Source organism: Acanthochromis polyacanthus, chromosome 9 (genome assembly GCF_021347895.1).
Source record: "Acanthochromis polyacanthus isolate Apoly-LR-REF ecotype Palm Island chromosome 9, KAUST_Apoly_ChrSc, whole genome shotgun sequence".
NCBI lineage: Eukaryota > Metazoa > Chordata > Actinopteri > Pomacentridae > Acanthochromis > Acanthochromis polyacanthus.
The window spans coordinates 19375739-19389495 of record NC_067121.1 but is presented as its reverse complement, the minus strand read 5'-3'; the positions used below and the strand labels follow the sequence as shown (position 1 = coordinate 19389495).

Genomic DNA, 13757 nt, shown 5'->3' with positions numbered 1-13757 from the left:
GGTTTTATGAACCAAGTGGTGCAAATTCCCAGCTTGACTCTTCGGTTCCGTCTCGATTATCTCCCCTGGAAGTCATCGAGCATCATCTAGTCAGGCCTGCTACACAGCGGAGGGTCAGCGGTCCCGGTCCGCCAAGTAGACGCCGCCGCCGCTTTCACTTCAGTGGCGTGGTCTTTGTCGCAAATTTTCTTTCTATTTTGCTTCCATTTTTTTATTCCACCTGATCAGTCAACATGGGCAAAAAGGAGGAAGAGGAGATCATCAGAATTGCGAAGAAGATGGATAAAATGGCGCAGAAGAAAAACGGGGTGAGATGTCGAGGGGAATGAATGCTTACCTGCCTGCTGTTTAGCCAATCGGGCTGATGTTGTTAGCTGTGAGCTAGTTGCGCCTCTAGCCCAGTTCACTGACTGTCAGCAGAATTCTGACCCAGTGTGCGATTTTAACCATTAACTACATATTCAAAACCAACCTCCTAGGCTGATGTACCCGACTTACTAGCTAGCCGCTAATAACTAGCTACCTTGCAGCTCTGTTTATATCAACAGTAGTTCTATGGGTTGCTATGAGTTAGCCGCCTAGCATCCCCACTAACCCTTGTTATCGTTTTACCTTCCAACGCAATATCCTGTTGGAAATGGTCTTTGTAAATGGGTTAATATAAAAGCCTAAAATGAATTCGAGAAAAGTTATTGTGTCGTCCTGTAAGTTAAAGTTATGTTTGGGGATTTTCAGAGCGGCTAAGTAGCTAGCTTCGTTCGTTTTGGGCGCTCGACTGTTAGCCGCCTAGCTGCTGTAACTGTAAGTACTGTATCATAACACGTTAACCCGTTGCGCTTCAACTAAATGTTGAGTGCATCGTCAGTTATTCTGCCCATTATTCTCTCTGTTAATCATTTTGACCTGTATAATGTCAGAAGATAGCGAGAAAGAGAAAGCTGTTACAGATGTATAAGCACCAAAGTGACATATTAAAATGTTCAACTAAAAGTCTAAAAATAAAATTAATAGAACAGAAGGCGCAGTAAAACAACAAATTATCACAGTGTCGAGCAATCAAGCAACGTAACAATCAAGGTGTTTTTTTTTCCAATTAATGGTTGTATATTAATATTTTGTGCCAGATGACTAACTACCTGATACTATCATTATTTCAACAATGACATTTAATGCAATAATGTTGCAATACTTAAGTTCAAAACTGCTTTTTTGACGGTGTAGTAAGAATAGTAATTGGTTCACAATTTCTTAACATTTCAATCTTGTCTAGTGAACCTACATCTGCAATTTTCTATTATCAAATAAAGGCTTACTCATGTATGACAGTATTTGTGTGAAATCTGGTGATGCTCAGGCAGTACGTAGTACGGCTTAACAACTGATCGAGTTGGCAAAGGCTGAAATTTAGGATGTACTTTATGCAGCATATCTGACCCAGAGTTCATGTTTTCCATGTCTGGGGCTTTACAAATTCATGCTGTTTTCCTAAAGTGACAATCAAGCTTCAGATGGTGTCTCAAGTGGTAAAAAAAATATATTGAAAATCAAATCATAGTTGCAGTATCGCTCCAAAAAGCTGCGATTAGATATTCTCATCAAATTGCTCAGCCCTAGTCAGTGTCCACGTACACGTGATGCAGTGGTCAAATCAGTTCACAACGAAGCAGAAGTTCAGTGTGAGATGGCTCAAAATGAATCTAAATCTGCCCCCTCTCCTTTCCCCTGCAGGCTGGTGCTTTGGACCTATTGAAGGAGCTGCGGAATGTCCCCATGACCCTGGAGCTGCTTCAGGTATCTTTGTTCTCAGGCCTTATTGTAGACATGAGCAACGCTGAAACCCTGCAGCTCTGACACAGTGTGCGTTTCCACAGTCTACCAGAATTGGGATGTCTGTAAATGCCATCCGCAAGCAAAGCACAGACGAGGAGGTGACGTCCTTAGCCAAGGCCTTGATCAAGTCATGGAAGAAGCTTTTGGGTAATTATTAGTTTTTGATGATACTAGAACTTGTTTTATTTACTGCAGAGATTTTTTTGAACGCCTCAAGCTGTTCTGCATGATTGTATCAAAGCGTGTCATTTTATTTATTTATTTTCAATCTGATATTTATGAGGACCGAGCCAATTTTTTGATTGCAGCACATTGCACTCCAGGTACACCAGCTGTCAAAGATGTCCTGTTGCTCTGTTTTTTTTTTAATACTGCTGATACCTGTTCTCAACCCACAGAGTTGTGAGTAAATGTGATGTTCAGCAGCACAAACAACTGAACAGCAGCCAGCAGTTGCAGTGAAGATGCTAGTGAGAACATTACACCAACAGCAAGCATCAGCCAGGAAAGACTAGAGTTTGTTTTTGTTTTTGTTTTTTTCAAATACTACTTTTTATGTCATACAGGCATAATAGCATATAATAAGAATAATTTTGTAAATATCTAAAGACAGTATACGTTACTGAGAAGTGTGTGTAACTTTTATTATTGAATGACTAAATCAAACACATGCTTACATTGGTGTATGTGACCCAGCTTTTGAGGTTGCTTTGCCTCTACTTGAGTGATCATTTACTGCTAAATTCCTGTGACTCTGCTTTTGTAAAATTCTACGACATATTCGGTTTGGGATGGCTTGTTTCTTGGATCACTGTTGCACATCTTCTCATGTTTTGTCAGATAAATAAAGCCACATATAAATCTCAACACAAGCTTTACACTGACGCTGCTATCGCCACAAACATAAAGACTATCCAACATTATTATAAGAAACCACTGAAAGAAGGCTGATTATTTTTTGTTGTGCATCACTATTTGGCCATTTGGGCCTAATGAAGTGTTGACTTGAGTGGCTTTAATGTCACATAGATCACTCTCGCTTACTTGATATTCATGCCTATGTATTTTCTATCTCTTGCACTCCAGATGAGCCTGGAGGTGGAGACAAAGCTTCAGATGAGAAGAGGAAAGAGCAGACGACACCTGTTGTTTCTCCCTCACAGGGAAGCCCAGAGGCAAAGGAAGAAAGGTAACAAGTACAAGTGTTGGTGTGTTTTGCATGCTTTTAATATTGTAGACAACTTGGGTGTACAAATGGAGCATACACTACTGTTCAAAAGTTTGGGGTCACACAGGCCATTTCATGTTTTCCATGAAAACTCACACTGTTTTTCATGTGCTAACGTAATTGCACAAGGGTTTTCTAATCATCAGTTAGCCTTTCAACACCATTAGCTAGCACAATGTAGCATTAGAACACAGGAGTGATGGTTGCTGGAAATGTTCCTCTGTACCTCTATGGAGATATTCCATTAAAAATCATCCGTTTCCATCCATAATAGTCAGTGACCACATTACCAATGTCTAGACCTCAGCTCACTAACTGAATTTGACAGAACACTTCTATTTTAACCAAAACTGCTTTTCTAGTGTTTACGGCGTTTAGCAGATCAGAGGCCTACGAAGGCAGTTTGGCGTTGTCAGGTTTATTTGTGTGAGTCGGCTCGACAAAAACTAAAACCTCAGTCAGAGTCAACAGGTATGAAGGCGGTTTTCAACCTTCTTTGTTAACTTCAGCTTCAAACTTGTCCACACAGACAGGAGCGTTTAACGCATCATTTGACTCTTTTTCCACACAAAATGAACCAATCATGAGCAAGTTGTTTTAATGGAGAACAACGAGGAACATAAAAATTTATGACGGTAAAAAATGCTGCGACTGGAAATGATGTAAGACAGGAATGCTGGTAGAAAACTGCTAAACATGTTAATGTATTTATTTTACTGATCAATACAGCTGATTATTTCTATCAGACAACTGCAAAATAAAACTATCAAACTTCATTCTTTCAGTCATACAGATTTATTTTTTTTTATTTGACAGTCAGTTATTAATAGATTTTCTCTGACTGGACCTCTTTGAGTTTTAGTTGAATAGCTCTGGTCTGGACTATATTTCCGATTAATGTTATCCTCATCGAAGAAAAAAAATGGTTTTCTTTCAAAAATTAGGACATTTCTAATTGACCCCAAACTTTTAATTAGTAGTGTATGTTTACAGTTCAGACATTGCTTTCCAAGGTGTTTTGCCTCAGTAACTGATTTTATTCTCTCTCATTACTCCGATAGCAGCTCCAGCAGTAATTCCAGCAGCAAGAGCGAACCCACCGAAGTTGCTCCCAACACGTTAATCAACACCTTTCCTCGTGCCCCGAGCACCTCTGACTCTATCAGGCTCAAGTGCAGAGAGATGCTGGCCAATGCTCTGCAGACTGGAGGTAACCTGTTACTCTAACACGGCAGGCTGACAACAAGTGCACAGTTGACTTTTGTAACGTGTTTTGTCCGTCCTCTGATATTTTTCTTTTCAGATGATTATATTGCAATCGGTGCTGATTGTGACGAACTCGGTGCACAGATCGAGGAAAATATCCTTTGCAATGATTGATTTGAAGCAGAAGTTTGTGTAACTTGAAGATGTTGTGAGGTTCTAGGTGTTGTTAGTGTGTTTTTGCTGACTGTTCATCACACAATTAGTGATATAAATAAGGTCATTTAGGCCATAGTGTGTCTGTCATCTTTTAAATTGCTTGTTTAGTCTGAACAGTGGCGTAAATCTTCAATTATAGAATTTTAAATATTGAATTAAGAAACGTTTAAAGCTAGAAAATAAAAGGTATGCTTGATAAAGCATTAATTAGTTATTGAAATGGAATAACCAATCTGTTAATCCACTAAATGTGTTGACACTAACGTAGCTGAAAGGTGCAGTTTTAAATTCCTTGACTTGCTATCACGCATCTTCCAAGAATTTAAGAACACAGACATGAAATACAAAAACCGTGTGCGGAGCCGGATCTCAAATCTGAAGGATATGAAGAACCCGAACTTAAGGAGGACAGTGCTATGCGGGAGTGTAACCCCAGAGCGGATGGCTAAGATGACTGCAGAGGTGTGTTTACTATAGTAGTACTGATATTTCAGAACTGTTCAGAGTGGTTTCTCTTCCTTTTTTTCCCTCTGTGTCACTTTAACTTGATTAAATCCTGTTCTGTCTTGTTCCAAGCAGACAGATTGAAATGTGTTGACATTCCTCTGACTTTGTAGGAAATGGCTAGTGATGAGCTGAAAGAAATGAGGAAGAATTTGACCAAAGAGGCTGTCAGGGACCACCAGATGGCCACCACCGGAGGCACTCAGACTGATTTATTCACCTGTGGCAAATGCAAGGGGAAATCCTGCACCTACACACAGGTAGAGACTGCTGTCTGTCCAGACCTTTATAGATGTTATGATTAGTGGCAAAATAAGTGAGCTGATTTGATTTGTTAGCCCAGTCTGAGGTGTAATTCATCCACAGGCATCACTGTATGCTGAACAAATATTCCAGATGTTCTTCTATAGATTATCGTTTCATGACTTTAATGGATCAGTGAATGGTGATGAATTGATGATATGTTGCTTTTTGGTCTTTCCCAGGTTCAAACTCGCAGTGCTGATGAGCCAATGACCACGTTTGTCTTCTGCAATCAGTGCGGGAATAGATGGAAGGTATGTTGCTTAATTTTGCTGGCTCAGTCTTTGAATCCTTTTGTTTTGAGACTTCTGCGATCCATCATACCTAACGTTTACTGTTTAAATCATACAGTAGGCGTCTCCACACTACATCACTGCCGTCAGTAGTCATTAATGTTTTAGTTGTGGTCCGTGTTCATGCTCACTCAGACTGCACATTTACATCCTAAATCCCTTTATTTGTTCACTATTCAATAAAGGCAGAAAAAGAAAAGATCTAAAAATGTGTATTTGGCTTCGCAATGATTTGTTTTCTTTCCTACAAATGAGTCATTTAAGAATTTTATTCATTCTATGATTCATAAATTCCAAAAATAGATTATTGTGCAACATTGAAAGCGTTTTGTGGACCAAACAGAAATGATTAAAGGACACACACTAGGGTGATCTAGTGATTATCTTCAGTTGTTGCAAACATTGTAAGCATTTTGGATTCAAAATTTAACTGAGGCAAAGAAAATTCTTGTAGCATGTTTCCACTAAAGCTGCATAATCTGTCACATTTTTCCTATTTCAAATGTTTTCTTCCTTTTTGTCAGGCGGTGACTTTTATTAGTATTCCTCTTCTGTCATAAATTCAACCTCTAAAAACTCATACATGTTTTTTAAAGTTAAATATTAGGATGCTTTTTCCCTAAAAATAATCTTGCCTACCTTAAAATGGCTTAGAGGCAACTACACATTGCTGCTTTTATAGAATGTGTAGATGGATGAAGTAGGGACGCGGCTATCAATTATTTTAGTAGTCAGTATTCTGTTGATTAATTGATTATTCTGGTGATTAATCGATTCCACGCTTGGTGATGCAGAAATCGCATAATGTGTTTTTATGTTTGTCCGTTTAAACTGCTGGTGCTGCAGCTGATAGAATGCAAATAAGAAAGTGAATTTTTGTTAGAGAATATTCAATCATTAGTTTCACTTTAATTTGGCCACAAATTAAAATGATTTTGAATCCCGCTCACGGCCCTTTACTGCATGTCTTCCCTCCTTTCCTGTCTGTCTCCATTGCACCAACTAAAAAAGGCTAAAAGAATACATTATGTACGTTTAACAGTTTTTTTTTTTAATCAGCACTCCTGTCTTACATCATTTCCAGTCACTTTTTACTGTCAAAAATGTTTATGTTCCTCATTGTTCTCCATTAAAACGACCTCTTTGTGATCAGTTCATTTTGTGTGGAAAAAGAGACAAACGATGCATTAAAGGCTCCTGTTTGTGTGGACAAGTGTGAAGCAGAAAGTCTGAGTTAACAAAAAAAGTTGAAAACCACCTGAATTCAGACAAGGGGCAGCTCATCAGGAAGAGGGTCACCACGAGTTTATTCCTGCGTTAATGTGGTCCATTGCAGCGATGTGGGTTTGACTTGTTCCTGCCATGATTATGCCGTGCTGATTGAAAGGATTCAAGGCTTTTTATTCCACTGATAAACAAATCATCAGTGCAATCCTTAGCTCACTGTGAATCTACCTCATGCCATCACTAACCTATTTATAACACGCTGATTTAAATGCACTCATCATCTCACAATGAATGCAATACACAATACTTACATAATGCTTTCTTTTCGAGACACTTAAAGACACTTTACAAAATAAGTAAGAACACAAAAAATATATATATATGTGTGTGTATGTATGTAGAAAGGACTTTATAGTAAAAAGGATTTATGAGCTGTAGTCAATGTTGAAAACATGCGTCTTCATAGATTTCTTGACTCTGGCGAATGAAGAGGATTCTCTGATGCTTTTGGAGAGTGAGTTCCAGAGGGCAGTAGCAGCAGTGGACCCCCTGTCACCCCAGGTCCAGTATTTGGTCTGAATAATGAGGCTAGCATCAGCAGAGCGGAGGGTGGGAGTGTGCCTGTGGAGAAGTTCAGTCAATCAGGGGGGAGCTGGAGGGGATGAGGAGGATCTTGAAGTGGATTCGCTGGGGGACGGGGAGGCTCCGAAGGATGGAGGTCATGTGATCATGGGTGTAGGAGTGGACGAGCAGCAGAAATGTGGATGTATTGAAGTTTCTGGAGTGTTGTGTGTTGCACTTGTCAAATCTGGAGGATGATGAATTTGTGGATGAGAGTTTCGGCTGGTGAAAAAGAGCGGAATGGCTGGCAGCAGGCAATGCTTTTTAAGGGGAAGAAGGCAGGTTTAGTCATGTGCTTCATATTTTGGTGGAAAGAGAAGGTCTGGTCAAAGATGAGCCTAGATTTCTGCTGTGAGAGGAAGAGAGTACAGTGAAGCCGTGAACGGTGAGGGATAAGTTGTGGGTGGATTTGGGGAGTGATTCTGGACCAGTTGTGATGATTTCTGATTTGAAAATTCTCTGAATCAAAGGCTTCATTTAATCCACTACATACTAGACCCCAGGTGACTAACTGCTGGACCGAGTCCGAGTATAGAGCCAGACTTTATCCTATACCGACCCGGACCTGTAGTCAGTAAATTATAAATTTAAATTTGACGGGGTGCTTTTATTTTCTCGTGTTTACGGCATTTACCAGATAAGAGTCTGAACTATGAATGCAGTTTGACATAGTCAGACTTTCTTTGTGTTAGTCGGCTTGACAAAAACTAAAAACGTCAGAGTTAACAGGTATGAAGGTGGTTTTCAACTTTCTTAAAGTCAGACTTTCTGCTTCAGACTCATCCACACAAAACAGGAGCGTTCATTTGACTCTTTTCCACCAAAAATGAAACGATCACAAACAGGTTGTTTTAATGGAGAACAATGAGGAACCTAAAAATAATGATAGTAAAAAGCTGCAACTGGATTATTATGTAATCAGAATTTTAATAATGTAAGACAGGAATACTGGTAGAAACTGTTAATCTTGTGTTAATATATTTATTTTACCGACCAATGCAGCTGATCATTTCTAACAGACAGCTGCACAATAAAACTATCAAACTTCACAGATTCAAACATGATGTATTGAAGTGCATGTAGGTCTGACACTGTCTCACAATGAAGGAAACCACTTTTAATTTAAATCAAAGTGAAACTAATGTTGCTGATTGAATATTCTCTGTGATAAATACTAATAAACTAATCAGTTTTCTTCATTGTGTTCTGTCAGCTGCAGCACCAGCAGCTTAAACAGATAAACATAAAAACACGTTTATGTGATTTCTGCATCACCAACTAAATACATGTGGAGTTCCCATGGCTTTGAGTTTTAGTTGAGTACCCCTGTACTCTTCTATATATGTACAATACACCTGTACTATACTATACATGTAGAGTACACTGCAGATGTCTGCTTGTTTCTGCCAGGACGGTTATTTCTGCTGCACAGGGCACTTACTTCCTCTTTTGATGGTCTAATGCGCATGCCAAGCGCGGATCAGATTACTCGATTAATCGCCAGAATAACCTATAGAATACTCAATTACTAAAATAATCGATGGCTACAGCCCTAATACATACTGACAACTAAAAATCTAATGTACAAAGAACAGTTGAATGTGTGTCACTGGATCTGTGCCACATCTATTTGCTTTCTGAAAATGTTCTGCTTCATATCACAATTCAGTGCGCTAAAATGTGCCTGGAAACTTTCCAGCTACTTAATGACTTGACCATGAGTGTTTCAATTAAATATTCCAAGATCTATGCATTGATTTGTTGTTTTTGTGCGTGTGTTTTCTAGTTCTGCTGAATCTGCAGGCATCACCCACGGCACTCCGGCAAGTAGCAAAATTCCTGGACCAGGTTCTAACTGTCTGCAACAGATTGGAGCTTTCTGTGGTACATGGTACACAACATGCCATACAAAGATGCCACTGCGGTTACTGTTTGAATAAATATCCTGTTAATAGATTGAGTTCATTGTCAGTCCCCAATGCCCCCCCGCCCCCAAATCTTTTACTATTGTTATTAGTTGTTTCTCACTGTCAGATATATGCGATCAATCTTGTCTCATTCTCTTTTATCTGCATTTTTTTATATGTAGTTTTAACACTTTGGACAATGTTGTTTTGCTTTCCCCTCACAACATTGCGTTGTTTTATTTAATTTCCCAATAAAGTGTAATCCATTTGATTAAAAAGAAGTGCTTTTCATTGGCTGTCTTTTGTGATGTGCCTTCTGTCTCCTCTGGTTATGCAAATCTTTAACATTATACTGTTAAGGATCTGAGAGGGCAAACATTTTGGATGTGTGTGTCTCCCTGTGTGTGTCGAGGAGTATACATTTCTAATTGGTGGAATATTTATCACATCAAAGTGAATCCTGATGCTTGCATATTAATCTACGTAGGGAAAGAATAATGCCATTGGCCCGGCCAGGGAAGATGCACAATTGTGTCCCCTTTCCTGGAGTCTTTTTATTATTTTTTTGAAATTGCCAGGTGCAGCCACTCTCTTGAGCTGCTGTGCTGCCATACAGCCGCACAAACTGAACCCAGAACAGTTATATCAGAGTAAGGCAGTTTAATCACTGAAAAGATTGTATATTGAGGAAGGTCTGGTGATCAAAATGTCTTCTAATACCTGCTAATTTAATGCGAATTAAACCTGGGTTTATTATATGTGTTGTTTTGCAAATTGCACTGCCTGAGTTAATTTCTTAGCTTCCTATTATTTAGTTGTACCTCCTTTCCTATTGTGAATTTTTTCACCTGATGGACCAGTTTGGTGGAAAAAGCTTCTTACGTTTCGCACAAATACAATGCTGTGATATTGCAGCTACAAAAGTGAGACCCCTAAGTGTTTGGAGAATACTGCAAGTCTGAGGGGTTGTGAGGTACTCGTCACGATACTAGAACTGGCTTTATTTGAATTTCTTCATTTTTTTCTGTATCACAAACTACAGGATAGTTGCACCTTTGAGCCATTTGAGAGCTGTACAACTGATACAGGGGCTGGCATCACTCTTTACCTGAACTGTGCTTCAGAAATGCACAAAATGTGTTTATTTGGATATTTCTCAAAACTACACCACAATGTAAAACAGCTCCATCAAAAGCAAAAGCCCTAAATTAAAAAGAAAAAAATCAATAAAATTCTTGAGTTAATAATACTGAAGCATTATTAGCATTTATTTCTTTGTATTTTTAACTGATACATTTGCGTCTGAGCAGCCATTCATCCATCCATCCATCCATCCATCCATCCATCCATCCATCCATCCATTCTCTATACACCGCTTTATCCTCATTAGGGTCGCGGTAGGTGCTGGAGCCTATCCCAGCTGACTCGGGCGAAGGCAGGGGACACCCAGGACAGATCGCCAGTCTGTCGCAGGGCTATAGATGCAGAAAGTTTTAGGATATGTAATTGGTGTTAGGAATCTCCAAGATGAAGATAAACTCTATCTGAATTATCATTGGATGATTCTCTAAGTGCTCTGGCTTGCTCTCACAGTTCATACACACACAGTGGTAGGAAAAAGTTTTCAGACACCCCATGTATTTGTGTAATATTGCATTAAGAATCACTCTTAAGTCTTGAAGTAAAATTTCTTTTCATACAGTCACAACCATGATACCAAACAAATCGCAAAAAAAGCCATTAAAAACCTAAAATTGATTGGTTCCATAAAAAGACATAAGAATTTTTGAGTATTGAGTAATTTTGGTATCAGTGATCCACTACTGAAGGCCCTGTTTTTTCTTAAAAGATGCAATTTTTGTTGCTGTGCTTTGTGTCTATTTTAAGCCAGCATGTTTGAAAGTTCGTCAGAGACAAAAATGGCTAAAACAAGGAACCTAATGCAGAAAACACTGAAGATACAGATTCTCATGCAGGAAAGGTACAGCTGCTGCCAGTAGTCGGAGACACTCTGCAGAAATACAGATGAACCGACGGCTTGGAAGACAAACCAAGATCTGAGCATCCAAGGGTTTCTTCTGCAAGAAATGACTGTATCCTGAACCACATGTGCAAGGAAAACTACTGAATGACATCACAGGAGCTTCAGCAGCAGTGGTCAAACCAAACTGGTGTCCAGTGTTCCACCTGCACTGTATGTGGCTGACTTTTAGATCATGGCTTAAGGTCCTATAAGGCTGTCAATGAGAGACAGAGGTTAGTCCGGCGTTGTTGGGCCTAGCAACACAAGAACTGAACAGGCAGAAATTGGAAGAAGATTCTGTGGGCAGATGAGTCCAGCTTTCAGCTTTATCTTCCTCCTGCTAATGTGAGGGTACACAGAAGGCCAGGTGAGGCATAATTTATCTCCAGCATGTACACCTACTGTCAAACATGGTGGAGGCAGTATCATGGTTTGGGGATGCATGAGTGCTGCTGGTGTTCAACTCTGCCAAGTATTGTGCCATTCTCCAAACCCACATGCTCCCTTCTGCACGTGCACTGTTGAGGTCAAAACTGGATGTTTTAACAAGATAATGCCTCTTGCCACACATCCAGAACCAATAGAACTTGGCTGCAGAAGTGCAGTATCCAGGTCTTAGAGTGACCAGCTAAATCAATGAGCCCCATTGAAAATCTGTGGTGGATTATCAAAAGGTCTGTTTCAAAGCGTAAACCAAATAATTTAGAAGAATTCAAAGCAATGATTCAAGAAGAATGGGACAAGAGTTTCCCTTAACAGTGTGAAAGGCTCATGGGGAACACACCAGCCAGGATTAGAGCTCTAATGCGTGCTAATGACAGGACTACTAGATATTAATTTGATGATTTGATGGTTTATTTATTTTTTGCTCAGTTTTCAACACATTCTCTGTTATTTGTTGACTTTAATACCGACAATGTTGAGAACTGACATGTTGAAACTGTCAAAAATCTAGTTGTGTTAGTTGTTATTGTACACAATAAACAAAAAACTATCATTTGTATTTGTTTGAGTCTGTCTAATGCAGCCACACCTTTTGAAACACAGAAAAGATTTTCCCACAAATATTTCACGATAATATTAGAGGTTGTGTAAAATTTTAAGAACGTCCAAAAGCGTTTTTCACCACAGTAAATAAGAGGTAAACTGTTGATTGTAAATTGCCTGTGTTGCCGTGAACCTGCATGGTTGTCTGTCTCTCTGTGTTAGAAGGTGGACTAGTCTGTCTTTTGTCCAGTGTTAAGTGGGATGGCCTCCAGCCCCCTGTGACCCTCTGCACAATAAAGTGAGTATAGCTAATAGATGGATAGCTTGATCATGAGAGGACTTATCTCTTTGGTCCTAAAACTGTTGTGTAAATAACACTTACTAAGAAGTTAAGTATGAACATGAATCTTTGATTGAGTTGTTAACAACTCCAACATCTGCAATGTGACAAAAATGAATCTGATACCGTTTTTTTGCCATATGCCGAAAATCTGCAGGACATTGTTTTTATATACTCTACCGTTCAAATGTTCGGGGTCACCCAGACCAGACAATTTCATATTTATCATGAAAACTCACACTTTCATTCATTTGCTAACATAATATCACATAATTTCTAATCATCATTTCGCCTTTCAACACCATTATCTAACACAATGTAGCATTAGAACACAGGATTGATGGTTGCTGGAAATGTTCCTCTGTACCCCTATGGAGATATTCCATTAAAAATCATCCGTTTCCAGCTTGAATAGTCATTTACCACATTAACATTATCTAGACTGGATTTATGATTATTTTAATGTTATCTCCATTGAAAAAAATGCCTGGGTTTGATTCCAGCTCACGACCCTTTACTGCAGGTCTTCCCCCATTTTTCTCCCTACTTCGCTGTCTGCCTCTCTACTACCTGGTTGAATAAAGCCAACAAAAGGTCATGATCTGCTAATAAACCTTATCAAAAGACTGAGTGGCTTGGGTGGTGTCACGGTTTTAGGACTGGACTCGAGCAGAGGACCACACTACCGAGGCAGAGGTGAAAATGAGAAGGAGGTTTATTGTCAGGGAGGGATATTGGCAATGGGTGATGAGCCGGGGTGCGTTCAGGAGGGGGTGAGGAGTGGATCCGGGTCCTGGGGGTGTGAGCCGGGGATTGGCGGCCGCCGTGGGTTCCGGGAGGGGAACAGAGTGTGGCGGCGGATGGTAGGAGGATCCCTGGCGGCAGGAGGGAACGGTGGGGGATGAGGAACCAGGGAGGAGGACGCCGGGGGGAGAGGGGAGGCAGACGCTGACGATCCGGGATGGTATAGGAGATGAACCGGGCCGAGGGATGGCAGGCGGATCCGGGGGGCACCGGGGGGGGAGCCAGGAGGGAGTCCAGAGGGGAACACGATGTCTGGAGGGTCCAGGGA

At 40.0% G+C, this 13757-nt stretch overlaps 1 protein-coding gene across 2 annotated transcripts; it reads left to right on the top strand.

The window, feature by feature from the left end:
• The first annotated feature begins 114 nt into the window (after window positions 1-114).
• On the top strand, window positions 115-9616 carry tcea1 (transcription elongation factor A (SII), 1). Of its 2 annotated transcripts, none has more exons than XM_022196345.2 (10): window positions 115-308; window positions 1729-1791; window positions 1872-1977; window positions 2917-3019; window positions 4123-4268; window positions 4362-4418; window positions 4788-4942; window positions 5098-5244; window positions 5470-5541; window positions 9215-9616. In XM_022196345.2, exons 1-10 carry the CDS (start codon window positions 234-236, stop codon window positions 9221-9223), a joined length of 933 nt encoding a protein of 310 aa, XP_022052037.1. In that variant the 5' UTR covers window positions 115-233; the 3' UTR covers window positions 9224-9616. The 2 variants fall into 2 exon arrangements, with proteins under 2 accessions (XP_022052037.1, XP_022052036.1); XM_022196344.2 differs by having other exon boundaries at window positions 4120-4268.
• Window positions 9617-13757: the final 4141 nt, after the last annotated feature.